General features: G+C 45.2%; 1 protein-coding gene across 1 annotated transcript in view; it reads left to right on the top strand.

Moving 5' to 3' along the window:
* The window catches only part of LOC119170255 (uncharacterized), a 56,879-nt gene that overhangs the window by 27,150 nt on the left and 11,000 nt on the right, over nucleotides 1-18,729 (top strand). The window contains exons 4-8 of the mRNA XM_075884105.1: nucleotides 8,328-8,527; nucleotides 11,096-11,264; nucleotides 14,597-14,751; nucleotides 16,003-16,054; nucleotides 17,629-17,807. Of these exons, the coding sequence (XP_075740220.1) occupies nucleotides 8,328-8,527; nucleotides 11,096-11,264; nucleotides 14,597-14,751; nucleotides 16,003-16,054; nucleotides 17,629-17,807 (755 nt within the window). The remainder of the gene's footprint in view (nucleotides 1-8,327; nucleotides 8,528-11,095; nucleotides 11,265-14,596; nucleotides 14,752-16,002; nucleotides 16,055-17,628; nucleotides 17,808-18,729) is intronic.

Raw genomic sequence — 18,729 nt, forward strand, 5'->3', positions numbered from 1 at the left:
TAACGAACGCCCTGGCGTTTGTAAATCTCACTTTTTGTGTTCGTCTCGTTGGCGACTTATTCTTTACACTATACATGCACCAACTAGCTCAACAGAAAGTTCTATTTGAATACCGTAGTGGCTGTTCGCGAAACATAAATGAATCAAGGGTGAGAGATGGCAATACAGAAGTGTTGATTTAATACATTGTTGTAAGAGGCGCTTGATCGGCCAGCTATTGGCTAGCGGCAGCCGCCACCTCTAGCTACTGGCTCCTGTTAATGCATGTTGGCTTTCTTAACTCTCCGAAAAAACAGATGAAAAATTGAGAAAACCCACGTGCAGTAGGAATCGATGGTATGCGAAGCAGGAATAAAAAATGTCGATATGTCACTTTAAATTCAGCACAATGTTATGAGGGGGAGGTAAATGATGCCGCGTATGTCTTCCATGTCATGATTTTCATGTTTGGATGTGCCGTTTGCCTTCGTCATATATTCACGTCACGTGATACGAAATCTAGTATATGTGGAGCTAACGAAACGGCCGCGAGCACGCTATAAGCGTGGTATGTTTTCATGTTCTTACATGATGCACGGGTCAGGATGATCATGTTTGAAGCAGTCAAGCTGTACCAGTGCTGTACATGACAGATACGCAATTATTTTCACACCGTGACCTGTCACTTACGTTCAGCATACACTATTGTCACGCCATACCAATTTGATGTACAGAAAGTTAACGAAACAGCCACGGGAGTACATAGATAGATAGATAGATAGATAGATAGATAGATAGATAGATAGATAGATAGATAGATAGATAGATAGATAGATAGACAGATAGACAGATAGACAGACAGATAGACAGACAGATAGACAGACAGACAGACAGACAGACAGACAGACAGGCAGGCAGGCAGGCAGACAGACAGGCAGGCAGGCAGGCAGACAGACAGGCAGGCAGGCAGACAGAGAGACAGGCAGGCAGGCAGACAGAGAGACAGGCAGGCAGACAGACAGGCAGGCCGGCAGGCAGACAGGCAGGCAGGCAGACAGACAGGCAGGCCGGCAGGCAGACAGGCAGGCAGGCAGACAGACAGGCAGGCCGGCAGGCAGACAGACAGACAGGCAGGCCGGCAGGCAGGCAGACAGACAGGCCGACAGACAGACAGGCAGGCCGGCAGGCAGGCAGACAGACAGGCCGACAGACAGACAGACAGACAGACAGACAGGCAGACAGGCAGACAGACAGACAGGCAGACAGGCAGACAGACAGGCAGACAGACAGACAGACAGACAGACAGACAGACAGACAGACAGACAGACAGACAGACAGACAGACAGGCAGACAGGCAGACAGGCAGACAGACAGACAGACAGACAGACAGACAGACAGACAGACAGACAGACAGACAGACAGGCAGACAGGCAGACAGGCAGACAGACAGACAGACAGACAGACAGACAGACAGACAGACAGGCAGGCAGGCAGGCAGACAGGCAGACAGACAGACAGACAGACAGACAGACAGGCAGACAGGCAGACAGACAGACAGACAGACAGACAGGCAGACAGGCAGACAGGCAGACAGGCAGACAGGCAGACAGGCAGACAGGCAGACAGGCAGACAGGCAGACAGGCAGACAGGCAGACAGATAGATAGATAGATAGATAGATAGATAGATAGATAGATAGATAGATAGATAGATAGATAGATAGATAGATAGATAGATAGATAGATAGATAGATAGATAGATAGATAGATAGATAGATAGATAGATAGATAGATAGATACGCTCAAAGTCACCTAAGTTCCCTAAGAAATGCTTCGCATATAAAATATCTGCTGTGTTCTTTTGTACATATACCTACTGAATGATTCGCGCACTGCCATGTATAGAAATGCTGGCCGCATTTTGAAACATGTTGAGGCGCACTGCTTTCCCATATTCATTTTACGAACACCGCCTGTAGACAAATTCTCTCGAGCGAATCAGCAACGGCTATCTCTGTACAAAAAAAAAACATCTCGTCCCTCCTTTCAACTTTAAAATATAAAGTGTAATAACTCACACGATCACCGACACCAGCAGGCACAAATACGAAGACAGGGGAAATTAATTTCTCGAGCGCAGTATATTCATGCTTGCGAAGTATACTCCATTTGCACACATTTTCTTATCCGAACTGAGACAAGACACGCTTAACAGCACAACACATTGAACACACACAGCTCACTTCCAGATATAAATAAAATTCTATAAAACAAACAAAAACTGAAGTGTAAAAAAACAACCAAATTGCACAAACTGAACCGTCCTTGTTACGCAAGTTTTGGTTCACGATTCGCGCCAACTTTACTTGACCCACCCGATTCGCTGCTCATCAATACTAGAGATCTGTCGCATTGCCTCCCTTTCAATGCTTTGGATGCTTACGAAGAACCTCGCTGTTGCTGAAGCCGTTGTTCGTGGTCATCGCGTGATGTCGTTGCTGATGTAATGATGCCTGCAAGGTTAGGCCTAGCGACGTTTGGTGACACCCAATGCTACGAGGTGGCGGGTCCATTGGGACTGTCAAGGAGAGTAGATCCAACGGTTCAAATACCCCGTTTGAATCGTGGCATCTACAGTCCTCCAAATCCCTCTCTTACACCCCCCCCCAAAAAAAATTTTATAGATAGGTCTCCAAACTCGCGCTCTTTTTTCCCCTCAGCTGCTGCCCCCTACTGTGGCACTTCCCCAGAATATTCCCTCTGCGGTGAACCTCACGCCACCCTTTCCCACATCCTATTCAGCTGCCCTGCTGATCCTCCCCCCCCCCCCCTAGGACAGCCTGCCATCGCAAGCTAGAGGGACTGGGAGGTCCTGCTCTCGTCTGGGGACCCGGCGTTGCAGCTTGCTGTGGTGACCAGGGCAGCCGATGTCATTGCGGCGAGAGGCTTGACCCTGTAGACGTGGTGCGGAATAGCGCGGTGGTCCAGGGACCCCGGTAGGTCCAAACACACTTGCTAATAAAGTTTTTCTGTCATCCTGTCAGTCGGTGGCTTCCTTCGAAGAGGGTTTGTGTCACGTCTGTGATTCCTGTGCGCGGTTGCTACATCCGGAGCAGCCTCAATCGAACCAGGTCGAGGTCTCTCTGGCCACCTCTTCGGACGCCCGCGTCACACGCTACCAGTTTTAAGTCTTGCCGGGTCCGTCACCAGTGCGCTGGCTGGTGGGACAACCCTCTTTTTGCAAGTCTACGTTGACAATTCCCGCTCGTCGCTGCTTCCATACCGATCCCAGCTCGGGTCACGCGCCTCGAACATCACCTTACGGTGCGCATGCTCGCGCCATTTAGAACGCATGTGCCTCGCAGTCTTCTTTCTACTTTCGTACCATGACTCTTAGTCATCACATGTTTAATGTCCCAAATAATAGACAAGCGCAAAATATTCCTAATATTTTTGCGGTGCTCCGCTCTGATTGTTGCCTTAACGTGCTGCATGCTATCGCGAATCACGTAAAAAGTTGCAGAGTCATCGTACCGCTCGGCTTGCAGGCAAGCGACTTTCTGCAGATGCAACACGAACAGAAATATGCAGTCTCAAAAGAGAACACGCCTCAAGCAGTGGCGTTTGGGTCTTCCTGTTTGGTCGTCGGTTTGCGCAAGTTCGCCACTGTACCATCTTTACTACTGTCACAATGTCTACCACTGAGAAAGAAGAAGCAATAATTCTCGGTTTTATTCGGTAAGCACATTCATAAATTCAAATCGGGAGCAGATGGAGACAACTGCGGGGAGACGTTCCGATTAGCGGCGAGGAAATGTTTTATGGAATGAGCCATGGTAATATCAGCGAAACCGACGAGTGCAAAAAGCCCCGCCACGGTGGTCTAGTGGCTGAAATACTCGGCTGCTACAATAGCGCTACAATCGTTTTCTGGCTGTCAATATTGCACCACATGTGTTTTCCAAGTGTCAGGAATGACTGGTAAACTACATCGCACGCAGTTCGATAGGTTCATCCAGAGCAAGATCCTAAAGGTATATACGGTGGCGCTGGCTGAAAGCACAGTTCGTCAAGTCATATCAGAAGTCCACTGTGCCGAAATACACGGATTCTGCGCATTTCTTTTTATCGTGACGGTACATCAAGTTGGCAATAGAGGAATTAGCTGGCTCACGTGTGTGATCTTTCGTTTGAACAGCATGACACTTCCATGTTCGACACTGTCAGTGAAACACATCATCATTTGCCTCTAGCGCTGCAGTTGATTGTGTCACGAACAAAATATGAGTCTATCTCTAAGTAACCTATCTAGGTGTGTACACCATTGATGCAGGTCTGGAAGAACAGTACCCAGTTTGAGGCCCTTACACCCGATGAGATGCGTGCGATCCTGGGGGATAACCGGATGCACGTACCGAGTGAGATGGACGCTTTTAACGCCCTTCTTAAGTGGACCTCTGCTGACATGGCCACGAGGAAGGAATACCTCGCGAGGTTCCTCGCTCTAGTTTGCCTCAGATGGTGCAGTGCCACGTGAGTGGCACAAAACACCCATCAACGCTGGTCATTGGCGTATGCATGTACTGGAACGGAGCGCTAGCGAGCATAATATTTATGAATTACCACGTATCAAAACTCGTCGTCACGATTATTGGCGTGTCAGTGTATAGCGGTAATGACTTGGCCTAGACGGACTCTGTCGTCATGTTTGCTTACACACAGATAGTAATAGGTGCATGCGACCTGATAAGCATTACATTGTCTTGTACGATATGGTCGTCTCTATAGCATTACTCGGAACGATGCACAAGATATACATCGTGTTTGTAGTATATAATAATCAGAAACCTTGATGTCACAGATTCTTTGTGACCGATGAACATTAGGTTTTGAAGTGCCTTTAGCTTATTTGATTATTCCGCTGTCTGCGACCAGAGTTCTTGAGCTAGCAGACTTGTATTTCAATAGTGGAGAGTCATTTGTACTTGTTGCGAGCTGGTCGGGGGTGGGTTGGCAACTACGTTATTGGAACGGCACCGAATAACGCTTCGAACGGTGAGAAACAAAGACAGCAGAAAAGCACTTATTGTCTTGTTTTCACTGTGTTTTGCGTGAAGCCATGGTTAGTTTCTTCTTGACGTATGACGCGTGTAGTGTCAGACAACGTGGACGCTGCATCTAACGTCATTTACCTCTCATTACAGAGAACTCGAAAAGGTTTTGACAAATCCACAAGTCCAAGGTTACAGAGACAGTACATAGGTGTTGAGCGTGAATTACCGGGACAGCCGTTATAACTCTGCAAACCGGGTTCTTCCCTTGTTATCGTGACGTACATGCACGCCTTCATTAGACGTTGTAGTGGCCCGGTGTTTTGTGCTATTTTAAGAAAGTCGAACAAACTATTTGAAAACTCGACTAAAATGCACTTTTTGATTTTCTTACTTATCTGCGTTTTTTTTTTCTGTCAGAAGCTTGCGAAGTGCAACCGAGCAGTGACCTGCAACCCTTCAATTACGCTCAACAGGTGCTCTGGCTCATGCGTATTTAAAAGGCCGTGGTATGCTTGCTTCATGCCACTAAACGTAATTTGCGTGAGCCACAATCATGGCGCTTCAAAATATTAGAAGTATACTCAAATCGCAAGTTCTTAAATCAATTGTTCGTCTGCAATCATCACATCAAGTATAGAACTTTGGTTGGTATTGATGCAACTCATTCAAAAAATCAAACTCTGTTGAAGTGTCATCTTGCGGCGATGAGGTGAATAAAGTGACCAGTCATCTTGATGAGGTGACCAATAATCGAATACGCATCGGTAGTATGGGCCCTCACACGAAAGGAAACATTGTCCACTTGCAAAGGGTTCAAAGGAAATCGGGACACTTTGTCTTTTATATGTACAGCTGGTGGACGTTGGTAAGCGCGCTAATGGAAAGGACTGAATTGGAACGCCTGGAATTGCAGCGTCACACGGAAGGCAAAGGTAGGTAAACAAGATTGCCGCCACAAAAAAGGAATATAAGAGGTTAATTTCATTGAACCTGTTCGTAAGCGAATCCCATGCTCTCGTCACTCAAAAACTACGTGACTATTTAACTGTCGAGCAGATGTATATCACAACACATGTTCCCCACGAATGGCAAGTAAATGAAACGAGCTCCAAGCATATATCGTGGAACGCAAGATCACAGCAGATTTCATTTGGAACTTCAGGCTTGTTTTATTACTGTGTAAATGCGTTGCTTTGCTCAATTTTTGTCTATGTTTACTTGTATATTTCAAGCTGTGTGTCTTTTTCTGTTTTTTTTTATGGTACGTCATTTAGGCATTAAAATAAGTGACTTTTGAAAGGGGAATAGGCAGACATAAGCACAGTTCCGTTATTGCCTCTCTCTCAATGGAGGGCAAATCCACAGTTTGGCGCAGGGGATGGGGGTAAGGAGGGATTAAAAAAGGATAGGGACGAATAAAGCTATATATAGAGTGAGAGGAGCAAGAAGAGAGAGGGGCGTAGGGACAGCCACATACGGAAGTAAAGAGAAGATAGGAAAGATGGACACAGTCGCAGAAGCCCGAGGACGAGGCACCACTTAGCGAGAGCTTTTGTCGGCGTCAGGAGATAACGTAGGGTGAACCAGTCGGCCAGAGCTGCACTGTCGTAAGAGATCGCGGGGGCACAACCGGTCAGCACGAAATCCAGCGAGCGAGTCCCATCAGTCACCTAATACGTAATGAAATGCATATATTCTTCATTTTGTGTATGTATTATCTGTATTTATAATATAACGATTACCGTTTAGCCATGTCAATATAACAGATGATATCATTGCTGTTGAAGAATATTTAGTGTATAGCATGCCATAATCGCCCTTTTCTTGCGTAGTATGTATGTATTTCTTCACCTTTTTATCCCTACTGCTACTTACAGCCTTTTAGGCCAGTAATATTCTGGAAATCAATTAGGTGTATACTACTAAGTTGCTCTGTAAGGAAACACTAACATGACATCAAATTGGCAATAGCTTTTATGCACAACACAACTTTGAAGATGACGCCTTCTTTGTACGTCAAACGTGAGTAGGTAAGGGTACCGCGAAATGACAGAAATTCTCTGAAGTCTATTCATTCAGGCACAAATGTCCCTATTGAGTAACGTACCTTGTCAGGAGATTTTTATCAGAAGCCACATCTCGTTCTGGCAAATTTTATGCCTTTAGGTATCATGCGAAAGATTATTGGTAAGCTGCCAACTCGTAATAATATCGTGCGCTACGTGACGTCAACAGGCAAGAAGAGTGTTCCACACTCGCCGCAACGGCAACTGGTGGCACTGACTGACATGCCCACGTTTAAATGCACATATATACCCTATATATCGGACGGAGGAATGACCGCCACCGTAGCTCAGTGGCAGTTATGTACACGATCCTCTAAAACTGTAACAAAGGGTAGTTCCTAGTTATTTACAAATTTCGAAACGACCACCTGTAAAAGTAACTTGTTACAGTTATATTTTAAAAATTGAAACGTGTCGTTGCATGAACGTTACATCTGGGGTTTCAATACATACGTAGTTTCAGATAATGCTGAGGTGAATTGTAGTCAGTAAAATGATGCTTACATTGAGGTACGTATATTTATATGAATTTAACATCGCCCCAAGAGGTTATACGCGCGTACAAAGGATCAAAATAAATGCTCCTCGACAAAGTTTATAGAGGCCACCGCCTCTACTGCATCTTTTGTGCTCGCCTACTTCATGTCACACACGTGGCACATCCCACTACGGTCTTTAAAGGCGCAGTCAAGGTACTGCGCTTCGAAAATTTAAATAGAAATATCCACCATTGTACGACTATAACTAAGTCTGTTGCACAGGAAACACCATTAAAAGAGACAATAATCAGGTGTTTAATAAGTTCTGAGAGAATATTTCAGAGTGATGTAGAAAATAATATCTAGGATATACATTTTCGGCCTAGCAAACTATACCTTGCTCGCAGTCAGTGAACATAGTATATTTTGTTCTCTGTCATTCTTTCATTCATTTTTCCATGATTTTTCTTCTATATTTTTTTTATATATAGTGCTTGTTTTTTTGTCCATCTGTATTTTTATCCTAATTGTCCCCTCTTCTTGCCTTCCTGCTCACCCTCACTTCATTTTCCGCTCTTCATTGCTATACTCTACAATCCTGCCAGTGACACGTTATCTTTTCGTGTACTTTTCTTGGCATCGTTATCCGTTAGTTCTCATTAATGTTGTGTTTAATAAAGAAAACGAGCCCTTAAACATACACTTCTTTCCTGAATCCCTTGCTAATGGTACACATGCTTTCTCCATGCAGTCACTCACCAGAAACTCTTTGCCGGTTGGCGAAGTGGCCAGTATTGACCTGTCCCATAAGATGTGGCTGACGCCTCGGATTCCCAAGCACATAATCTTCGTGTTCGGTGGGTGGACAGACGGTGCCACGAACGTCATGAGCACGTACAATTATCGCGCCGCCAAGTGGCGCCTCATCGGCAACCAGTACACCTCGCCTAGGTAATGTGGTTTCCACTTGTGACCTTACAGCGCGCAGGCAATGTGCATTGTGGTGCAGGTACACCTGAAGCAACAAAAATGCTTTCATAGTGCACCCGTCCACATAACCCTGAGAGGGTGCCATATGACTAAGAACAAGGGCTGATACTCGCTAGACGGTCTCACCCAATCAAATTCCTCGTAACAGTAAACTTCGGCAACTTCCTTGGCTGGCAATATCAGCAGGCTGGTAAGTGGACGCGCTCAAATACTAGAGGAACGTATGTAAATCAGGTAAGCGTTGGTACCAATGAATTCAACGAAATTCTATCCACACCTAAAGCTAAATTTTCTTGGGAATATATCTGTCTTTCGTTGATCGTGAATCAGCGCAGGATAAGGCACGTGCAGGGCTCAGGAAACAGTCTTTGTTCTGCAATGACATAAAAAAGCCTTAAAACGACAATGATAAGAACGAGTGGTGCTGCGGAGGGCTGTTGTACTTCCAAATTTTACGCAGAGTTTGTGTATACTTAAAGACCTTAGGTGCACTTGAGTGCCACTTACCGGCTTTTATTCACCGTTGCGCCTGAGGTAATGTCACTGACGGCATGCGCGGCGAGTCACCGCGGATGCAACAGCATGCAGGCAATGCCGGTAGATGCACCACAGGCACCGATTAAGCGCATTGGTGGTCAAAATTGCGCAAGACTTCGTGCCGTCCACTATTAAGGCACGCTACAGCTTCAACCCTGCGCAAGTTTTACAGTGTTATATTGCACATTAGCCTAAACAGCTCACCTTTTGTCCAGGTGCTGTATTGCGTCGCACAATCTTATGCCTGCTGAGAATTCGTATGGCAGACTCTGATATGCAGAGTTACTAAAGTGAGTTATGTTACATGGCGACTAATTACATCATTGAAACTTTTATGTAACATGTTTTAACCTAAATTCCAACTGAGCGCTACCAGATGTGGCTGTGCATGGGAACGTATACAAGTGCATTATTCTATTCAGTACAAACAGTGCTGCTTTCTTAACAGCGGATGCCCTTCAATAGGCACAATCGGCCAACTGTATAGTGTTCACATACCTGGTAGTTACCACTGTTTAATTAACTTTAGCCAACATTATTTCGGACAACGGCCACCAGTACGTCAGAACTATACGCAACGTTATCAACCATTACTTTAAGGGGTCGTGAAACGTTTCTCCAAAACTTTCAACTACATGTGTATTGAGAGTCCTGGCTGTTCATTGTTTGTTCGCCTGGCCTCAATAAATATCTAAAAAAGCCCACTTTTGGTTTACCAGCTCCCATTCTCGTCACTGTGCAGCTGACGTCACTAAGACAGTCAACGAAAAGTCTCTGGCGTCGACAAAACATGGCGACACAGCGATGTCTTTCAGCCTTAGTCGACTATGGTTCGCAGCATGATAGTTCGCCGTCACCACCATGGTAATACCATAACGTCACGGACACACAGCGTAGGATGGCCGACCTTCCCGAACTGCGGCGTCGTTTGCTAGAGCGGAGTCGGCTCTTGGGCTCTACGCACCGACGTGAGCCCCGACGCACCCATGAGAGCGTGAATCGGTCATCGTCAGAGCTAGACAAAGGCGGCGGCAACGACGGCGAAGAAGCCTGCGCCCTAAAAGCATCGTATTGAGACGGCGTGGCAGAACCTCCGATTGCGGCAGCCCCACCATGTTACTCCACAGTGTGGGCCTATACCATCCGAGCCCTCACGGTTGACACCTCGAAGCCACGCTGCTCTGTGCTGTGGCTCGCTGGGCAGCTTGTGAAAATGAACGTTGTGTGCACTTTGATAAGTTGCGCGGCAGTGTTTGACGACGCACGTGGTTGGCAAAGCAAGAACCAAGTCACCCACAACACGCAGTAGAACACAACCCGATAAAACTATTAAGGAAAAACTGAGACACTGCGCAGGCTGCACCGACTGAGCCAAGGCAACCGGTGGAAAGGCAAATATACACACTTGAGAGCGCCCAGAGGGGCTAAAAGCGCATCCAAACAGATCACTCGCTGTAATAGCACAACATACTTCTCGAAGCGCCAAAAACCCTCTCTTGTTTTTTTTTCTTTTCTAGGTTCCTACAAATCTATTACTTCAGAGAAAAATGAATCGAATGCACTATTTGCTACTTCTCCTGCTATGACGTTTCACTGACGCAACGTATTAGTTCCTATAGTGGCCAATCGTCACACATGGTCCATAAAGAAGAAAAAAAACTGCGATTTCAAACGTCATTATTGTGCCGAAATCTTTCGGAATTGGTACTTCTCATCCTTATTGAAGCAGGAAAAATTGAAACAGCAAAGTTTTGTTCTCGTTTCAAGACCCATTCACGACGGTAGTAGGAAGCGTCAGTGTTGTAGTTTGCTAATTCTGTGATAAATGTCACCACCATTGACAAATTCACAACTCTAGCCGTCGAAGGCAGGAGGGGACACGAAGCGGACGTTACGATGAGCTCTCGCATGTAACTTGTTGCAGGAAACGAACATTGGTATCGAAGTGATGTTATAACTATTATTGGGTCATCCACTCACCATGCACCACAGGTCGTACCACGGCGTGGTGGTGATCAACCAGTGCATCTACGTCGTGGGCGGCTTCAACGGCCGCGAGTGCTACCACTCTGTCGTGTGCTACGAGGTACCCCTGGGAAGATGGAGTGCTAAGGCCAACATGACGCATGCGCGCTGCTATGTCAGCGTGGCTTTTCTCGAGGCAAGCGACCGCGACGAAAAGAAACCGTTTTACTATTGAATGACAGTAGTGCCTTTGTAGACATTTTGTGTACTGCTCAGCTTTAGCCTATCCACAGCTACGCGAGGGCCATTTGTTTATATGCGATACCTATGTGTTTAGTGAAGTTGTCGTGTGCGCCAAACTGAAAGCGCGGGTGCTAGAGTCCCACTTTTTGCCATTACGAAATGATAAGCTTCCTGGAATTTGTGTTGAGTCGGTGTGCGTGTGGATACAATCGAGGTGCGCATTAGTTGCGAGGCCTTTGAAAGGGGCTCGGCAACACTCTCTTAACATCGTTGGAAAATGATGTAGTGCATTGCAGTGCTGTATTCGAACCATGGGGGCCACGCCCTGAAGATGAGCTCACTAGTCTGAAACATCAACACTTGCAGAGGGTGCATAGTAGACCATACATGTGGTGCACTGCCAATATAGGTACTTTATGTCAAGGCTACTTGGAATAATCCGTGGCAATGAAATGGTCTCTTCAGACAAAATGTAGTACATCGGTTCTATAATTCACCTAAAGCGAAAATCAGACACTCATTTCAGTTGTAGCAGAAAGGGCCCTGCATGGAACCCTTCAAAACACCGTGCTGAAACAATCTGGTAATTGTTCCAAAATAGCGCCACTCCGGAATTTCCCAGTGTGAGAGAGTTCGTTTACGCGTCGCGTACACCACCCTCAAAGGTGATTTGGCGTTGCTTTCAAGCAAAAGCCTTAAAGGCCTCCTCAAGGATAAAATTTGACCATTGGCGTCGGAAACGAGGGGTGCGAAAAAATGACGTCATGACGTCATCATGTCACGTCATACGCTTCACCTAACCTACTTTTGCACTGCCTCTAAGATCTGGGTCAACACAATCTGATTTTGGAGGCGATACAAAACCTCGTTAGGTCCAGAAAGCTATCGAACCGTGGCACTGAAAAACCAGTAAGCACATCGAATGAGAAGAAAAAGACGATCATCTTCAAGTCGTCTTTGTGGGGTTGCTGACAACCCCTGTAAAGTTGTTTGCGCCAAGGGACGCGTTTGTCTTGCACGTTGGCCGCATTTGGGGAGTCGCAAATATTGAGGGGCAGATGGCGTTGTGCCCGCAAGCGTTTATCAATGCCACCATTATCATCATATGGTTAGAACAGTGGCGTTAGCAGTAACACCTGGAGTTAAGCCATGGTGGTGACACGGGAAATACGAGTGGCTCTTTTTGGCGGGTGGCAGTTGGTGCGAAGGGTTGTCTCTAGCAGTGCGTCTGCGTTAAACGGCACCGCGAGTCGCTTGCCGTAGGCCCTCGCGATGAGCCAAGTGTTGTCGAAGCCGCCTTGTGTATGTTCTTGTGTTCGTTACGTTTTTGAGTGCTGTGTAATTTTTTGTAAGGTTGTTTTAGCATTTGATCCCAATTGATGTTATAATAATGCAGCTGACGACATTGTCGTTCTAAAAGTAGGTAAATAAGTGTGTGTTGGTTTGGTTTAGTTCGTTTCGACTGTATCTACTGTGTCCGTTTAGTCGAAGAACGTGGTGCTCTCGACTTCAGACCCACACCTTAAATCAGTGCACCCTCTGAGCTTTAAAGGGGCCCTGCAAAACTCTTTGAGCATGGTCGGAAAAAGCCGAAATGCCAAATATTATAGCGCAGAATGCGGCCGGGCATTCACAATAAATTATCAAAGTCAGCTAAAAATTGTTTTTTCTTCTCTGGACAAATCACGCAATAAGCCTAAAAATCACTCGTAGTGAGCCCACCTATCAGCCATTGGCTGATTTTAACATGGCGCACTCGGTGGTTACAGAGATCTCCGCGGGAGGCCGTCATTTGTCGACGCGTGCGCGCGTGATCGCACTGAAAATGCCACGTATTCGAAAGAAATAAAAATTGCTCAAGGTCACGAGGTGCGCGTGATGTTTTTTGTTTGCCCCTCCCATTCCTCTTTGTTTAGCTTCCAGCGCTTTCGTCGGGACGAGAGAAGAGAGAATGCGATTGCAGTGTGTGACAAATCTTTGTAACTCCGGTCGTACTAGACGGATTCTTAAAACTTTTGCGGCATTGAATTTGTGAGACAATAAGCTTTTCCAATAAATTATTTGCATGGCTACACAAAAAGGTGTTGCAGGGCCCCTTTAATAATAACACTCCACGAAGGGGGGAAATTCGTTTCACAGAAAGCCTAAGAGCACTCTCCTCTCACCGAAGTGCGAAGTCGATGGAGCCGACTGTGTTTTTCTTGAGTTGGGTAACGGCATAATTTAAAAAAAACAAGGTTGTTTGTCAATTTATTTAGTGATTCCTGACAAGCTGTGTATTTTGACTATATAGAGTTTTTTTAACGGCAACTACACACCGGCGTTAAGAAGAATGTGTCCAAACTCCACAAAAATTAGGAATCCGCAACGACCATAAGCATCATCTGGGACCATGATTACAAGAGGTAAATTATTCACCTTTTCAGTTAATGGGGCCAGGTGGTTTTGTATAACAATTGAAGTTCGTGCGAGAATACCTTCGCAGCTTTGAAGAATAGGAGAAGTGAATTCTAATAATAATTGACCGTAATTAACTTCAACCGTGTTCAACGGGAAAACCGAAGTCGAAGCATCAACGAGTGCAGGAATCAGACAATCAGAATTACGTCACTGTTCAAGACAACGATTACAGGGGAGGAGTACTTCCATGTTGTTCACTACGCGTGCTATGAATGCAAGGGCAGTACGCACACAGACACGACGAAATCAGTTGATGGCCAATGTAACAACGCTCACACAGTTTGGATGCTTCAGCAAAATGTGGCAATTGCACTTTTCCACGTATCGATCTCAGTTCTGTCGCTGAATTCAGGTGAGTATCACTACTTCACAATGTTGACTAGGCGCCACTTTTAGACACCTCAAATCCGCTACAGGTTCTTGGCATGAAATACTTCTGTTACCATTGGACATAACGGCCTATTGCCATTATTTTAGAAAATATTCAACTTTCTTGATCGCTGTCCCTAATAATGTAATTGAGTTTTTGTAATCTGCAGCTCCAGATGTGCTAACTGTGAAAGATTTAAAGGAATATCAAGTGAAGATGATTTTCAACAGTTTTGGACACATTTCTTGAAACCCATGCGGTAGGCGATGGCTCTCTAACAGGAGGAACAGGAAATGTTTCTTTTATTTAGAGTGTACTGATTGATTTTATAATCACCAAGAACTTCCTCAGCAATATTTCTTTCGTTCGACGTGTATTGTGCGATGTACAATTGGGCTGGAGCTCTGCGATTATTCACACCCTTCACCTAACAAGACGGCGTCGCCTTGCCGCAGGGGCACATCTACGCCATGGGTGGCTACGATGGCACCTGGCGTATCAAAACGGCGGAGCGCTATGACGTCAAGAAAAATAACTGGACCGAGATTGCCAACATGCATGAAACCGGCAGCGATGCCAGCACCGCCACCACTTGTGGACGCCTCTACATGTGAGCTTGAATTTATAAAGAACCATTGCTTCCCTCTTTTTTTTCTTGCCTTCTAATTGTGCTCGCTATTTCCAGCGGCGCGACTTCTATCATACGGTAAAGCGCAAAGATTCATAGTTCCAATGCAAATCAAGGAATCAGTAGTCCGCATACTATTAGCATACTTCTGACCACCTGCCTCCAAAAAAGCATTTTGTAACATACTGTTTGCAGTCCAACAGCCGGTGCTCCGACACAGCGGAGCATTTCAGTGCAGCACGGCCCGGAGGAAACTGTACACACGAACCAATGCTTTTGTCACCATGGTAGCATCAAGTCGCCTCCCCCCCCCCCCTTTTTTTTTTGTGATGACCCTAACCAAACTGCAACAGCTACATTTTGTGCCCAAAGTGCGCGATTGCGTCCGTTGGTGATGCATGATTGAAGTAACTTTTATACCACCTTTTAAAGCACTGTGACGTTGTTTATTGTTTATTAAATAATTATTTATTTATTAATTTCACCTACTGCAGCCATATTGAGGCTATTCAGGAGTGGAAAAAACAACAAGAACAAATCAACATTCATCAACAGGCTTCTAGAAATTCTTGAAGTGGTAGAGAACGAACATTTCCGGGCAACAAATTTCAGACTTCTATAGTTGAAGGGGGAAAGCTGTATTTGAATATGTCAGTGTGGGCAAAAAAGTTGCAATGTTAAGGGCATGGTCACTCCTCGTAGAGGAAGATCTGGGAAGTTTCAGGTATGATTCGTGAGTGCTGAAGCGAAAAGATTTGGTTAAAATGTGCAGAAATGTTTGCCACTCAGCAAGGCAACGTTTCGCAAGTCTAGTGAGACCTATAGCTGAACTGAATTTGTTGCAGAAAAATCCATGTCATATATCTCGCAAAGCGCACAGCCATTATTGAACGGCTCCTTGATGTCACATATCTTTTGGTGCTTCCAAACCACAATATCACGTGGGTTAGAACCCCCAAAAGGGTTTCAACCTTTGTTATGGTAGTGTAAGTACTAGTAATCCAAGTGAGGAATTTCAGCGTCATATGGCTGTTGTTATACTTTGCCCCTTCAGTGTAGCAAACCGTTTACTACATTTACGCTGATGTATCGATTATTAGTAAATTGGTGATTTGCATACGATTGATATTTTAGGCGATTTTGATTGAGCCTTGCGTTATCGCTGTATGGTAAATTATTTGCCTTTATTACCTTTTTGAAGCAACCTTTGTATCAATCTGTGTTCGGTTCTAGGTATGGTATCTCTGACAGTAGCCGCCACGATGGTGCAGCCATTGCAATGCTCGTAATGGTCGTTACCAGAACCGTAACTTGGTTCACCGTCGTTACGGTGGACCGATAGTTGCTGGTTCGATTCTGGCAGTGGTGGTAGGATTTTGATAAAGGCTGAATTGGTCCAAGAGGCTGGTGCGCTCTTAGATTTAGGTAAGAAAGCTCAGGTGTTGGAAATCACCGAAGTCTGCACTAAGGCGCGCTCGTTAATCATATCGACGTTTTGGAACGTAAAAACTCAGATATATTTCACTAGGTACTCCTTCCAGTGTAATAAGTGCCCAACGTTGTCTTCAGCATATTTTAATGAGGTTCTAAAGTATGCACGGCCACCCATCTAACTTGGTAGCACCTTCAACAGGAGTGCCATAAAGGCTTCTCGCTTTCCCACTGACACTATCTGTTGTCGGGATCCTATCTGGCTGGCTCCGGTGGCTTAAGGCAGTGCCGTTTCAAGGAAAGGAGCCAGGATTGCTGTAAGTGTTGATGAGCCACCTTTCATGTTATTGTAAGGGTAAGACTCTATCGCTGTTTACAAACACAGGTGCTGGATGGCTTGCGGTTCTCTGTGCCAGCGTAGCATAACTAGTCTTGTTGAAGAACAGAAGCCTTAAGAAGTAGCCAGTTCATTTTCAAAAGTTTTATTTTCCTGTGTCTAGTCAAGTATTTCATATACACTTTTCTAAGCTAGATACAACATTATAAGAGTTGGTCCTTAACTTTGAGCGCCTCCCCTTTTGTCTGAATGTGGAAAAAAAGTCTTCCCCTACTCCAGCACAACTTAAAACACACGATTCCTGTTTCGGTGTTAGAAAGTAATAAATGAAGTCACCGAAAGTTTCTTGGGTAGTAACACGTGCTGCTGCTATCGCTATGTTGAAACCAATAAAAGAGGTGAATACTAGACACGAGTCTGGGCAGAAAAACGCGCCTGGTGTGGTACAACCTGAGTGAAACTGCAGCATACATATGCTGTCTCATTCCTTCCTGTGCGTGAAGCCCCGATTCAAAAAGCACCCTGTCGGGCCACCGAAGTTTTAACATATGCGATCTTATGGACCTCAACGTGGTCTCTCGTTTGTTCACTTCAAAACAACTGCTCAAACTTGTTCTGAAGTGAAGTCAAACATCAAAATCAATGCCACTAGCACTTATTAGGCTTAGCTCTAAAAGATTTGTGATTCGACTTTCTAGACATCAGTTACGCGCACACTTACTAAAGCACAAATGTAACAAAACTGGCCGCCAGTGCCCGGGTAAGCGTGTACGAATCCAAAGCGGTGCCAGTGAAAAAAAGAAATCGCTTTGCACGAATTGGTTGAGCTCTTTTTCACAGCACCTAAAGCACTGCTCCTGCCGCCAGAGGACACTTGCTAAGCAAAAAACGTGACAAGATATGTCACAACTGACGTGCCCGCACCAGAAAATGATACATTTTGAGGTTTTTCCTTGGGCTTGTGCAATTTACCCCGTATTAGCACGGCTTCCAATGAAACAGACATATGACACAACTATGATGATCGTTTACGTGGTGATGGCGCCCATGGTGATGACAGTGACGATGTCAGCGTATACGCTCTCTCGCAGCATGAGCGGCTACACGGGCCTCTCGGTCCTAGATTCCGTGGAGTTTTACGATCCATCCACCAACATCTGGACCCAAGTGCCACCCATGCCTTGGCGACGCAGTGGCCACAAGTTGTTAGCGTACAAGGAAGTAATATACATAATTGGCGGCTTCAACGGCGTCGCACGCGTTTCTACCTGTAAGCCCTTTTTTTCATTTATTAGGCATTCTGAGAATGCGTACCTGTGTTTCAGGTCACCTTACGACTAGTGCTTGCGCACTAGACGACGGGAAAGCACAAACTGCGATTTCTTGCTGGAGGATAGTGCCATGTCATTACAAAGAAATCTTAAAAAGCGTGGAAGCGGCCTTTTCTACACTAATGCGTTGTCAAATCTTGCGTAGCTACGAACTATATCTATAATGAACATAATAAACTTAGGGCCAATGCTTTTAAAGTAGTACTCTGGAGGATATGTGAAATATAACTCTGGGCAACGGAGGAGGTAATGAAGACGATGAGCCATAAGCTCACGACACATCGAAGACCTAGTGAAAAAACATAACAGGCAAAGAAATTTGAGTGCCAAAGCTCAAGCATAAGAATGAGGCACACTCACAGAAAAGCTGCATGGCTGGCATGTGAAATCGAAGCCTTAATTAGGTAACGTTGCTAGAAGGTCATTGCCCTCGAGATATCAAACAAGACGTCTTCGCTTCGTGCTCCAAGAACTGAAGTCACACCACAAAGTCATACCAACCGATTCTCATAGCAGCTTTACTTCCGAACAAAAGGTGTCTGTAATGACGAGTGACAAACTTTTGGTCCAGTTGTTTAAACGTAAATTCATTACTATGCACACTTATTAGTAATGATATTGCTTTTCTTTAGCAAGCGATGACTTGTGATGTAATTGAAATACGCTACCAAAACATCGTTCATAATGTAACTCTATTATTTTTAGCATAATTTTGCGATCATTTTTCGGCGCATATTGCAGCAATATATAATGAGTCTTCGCTGGTACGGCTGCCACACTTTATAGTGGAATCACGAAGATGCAATCTTGCATAGTAAGGTTTTTGGTCTATAAGGAGTTTCCCTTTTTACTCCCGCTCAG

Source organism: Rhipicephalus microplus, unplaced genomic scaffold (assembly GCF_043290135.1).
Source record: "Rhipicephalus microplus isolate Deutch F79 unplaced genomic scaffold, USDA_Rmic scaffold_23, whole genome shotgun sequence".
NCBI classification, from domain to species: Eukaryota; Metazoa; Arthropoda; class Arachnida; order Ixodida; family Ixodidae; genus Rhipicephalus; species Rhipicephalus microplus.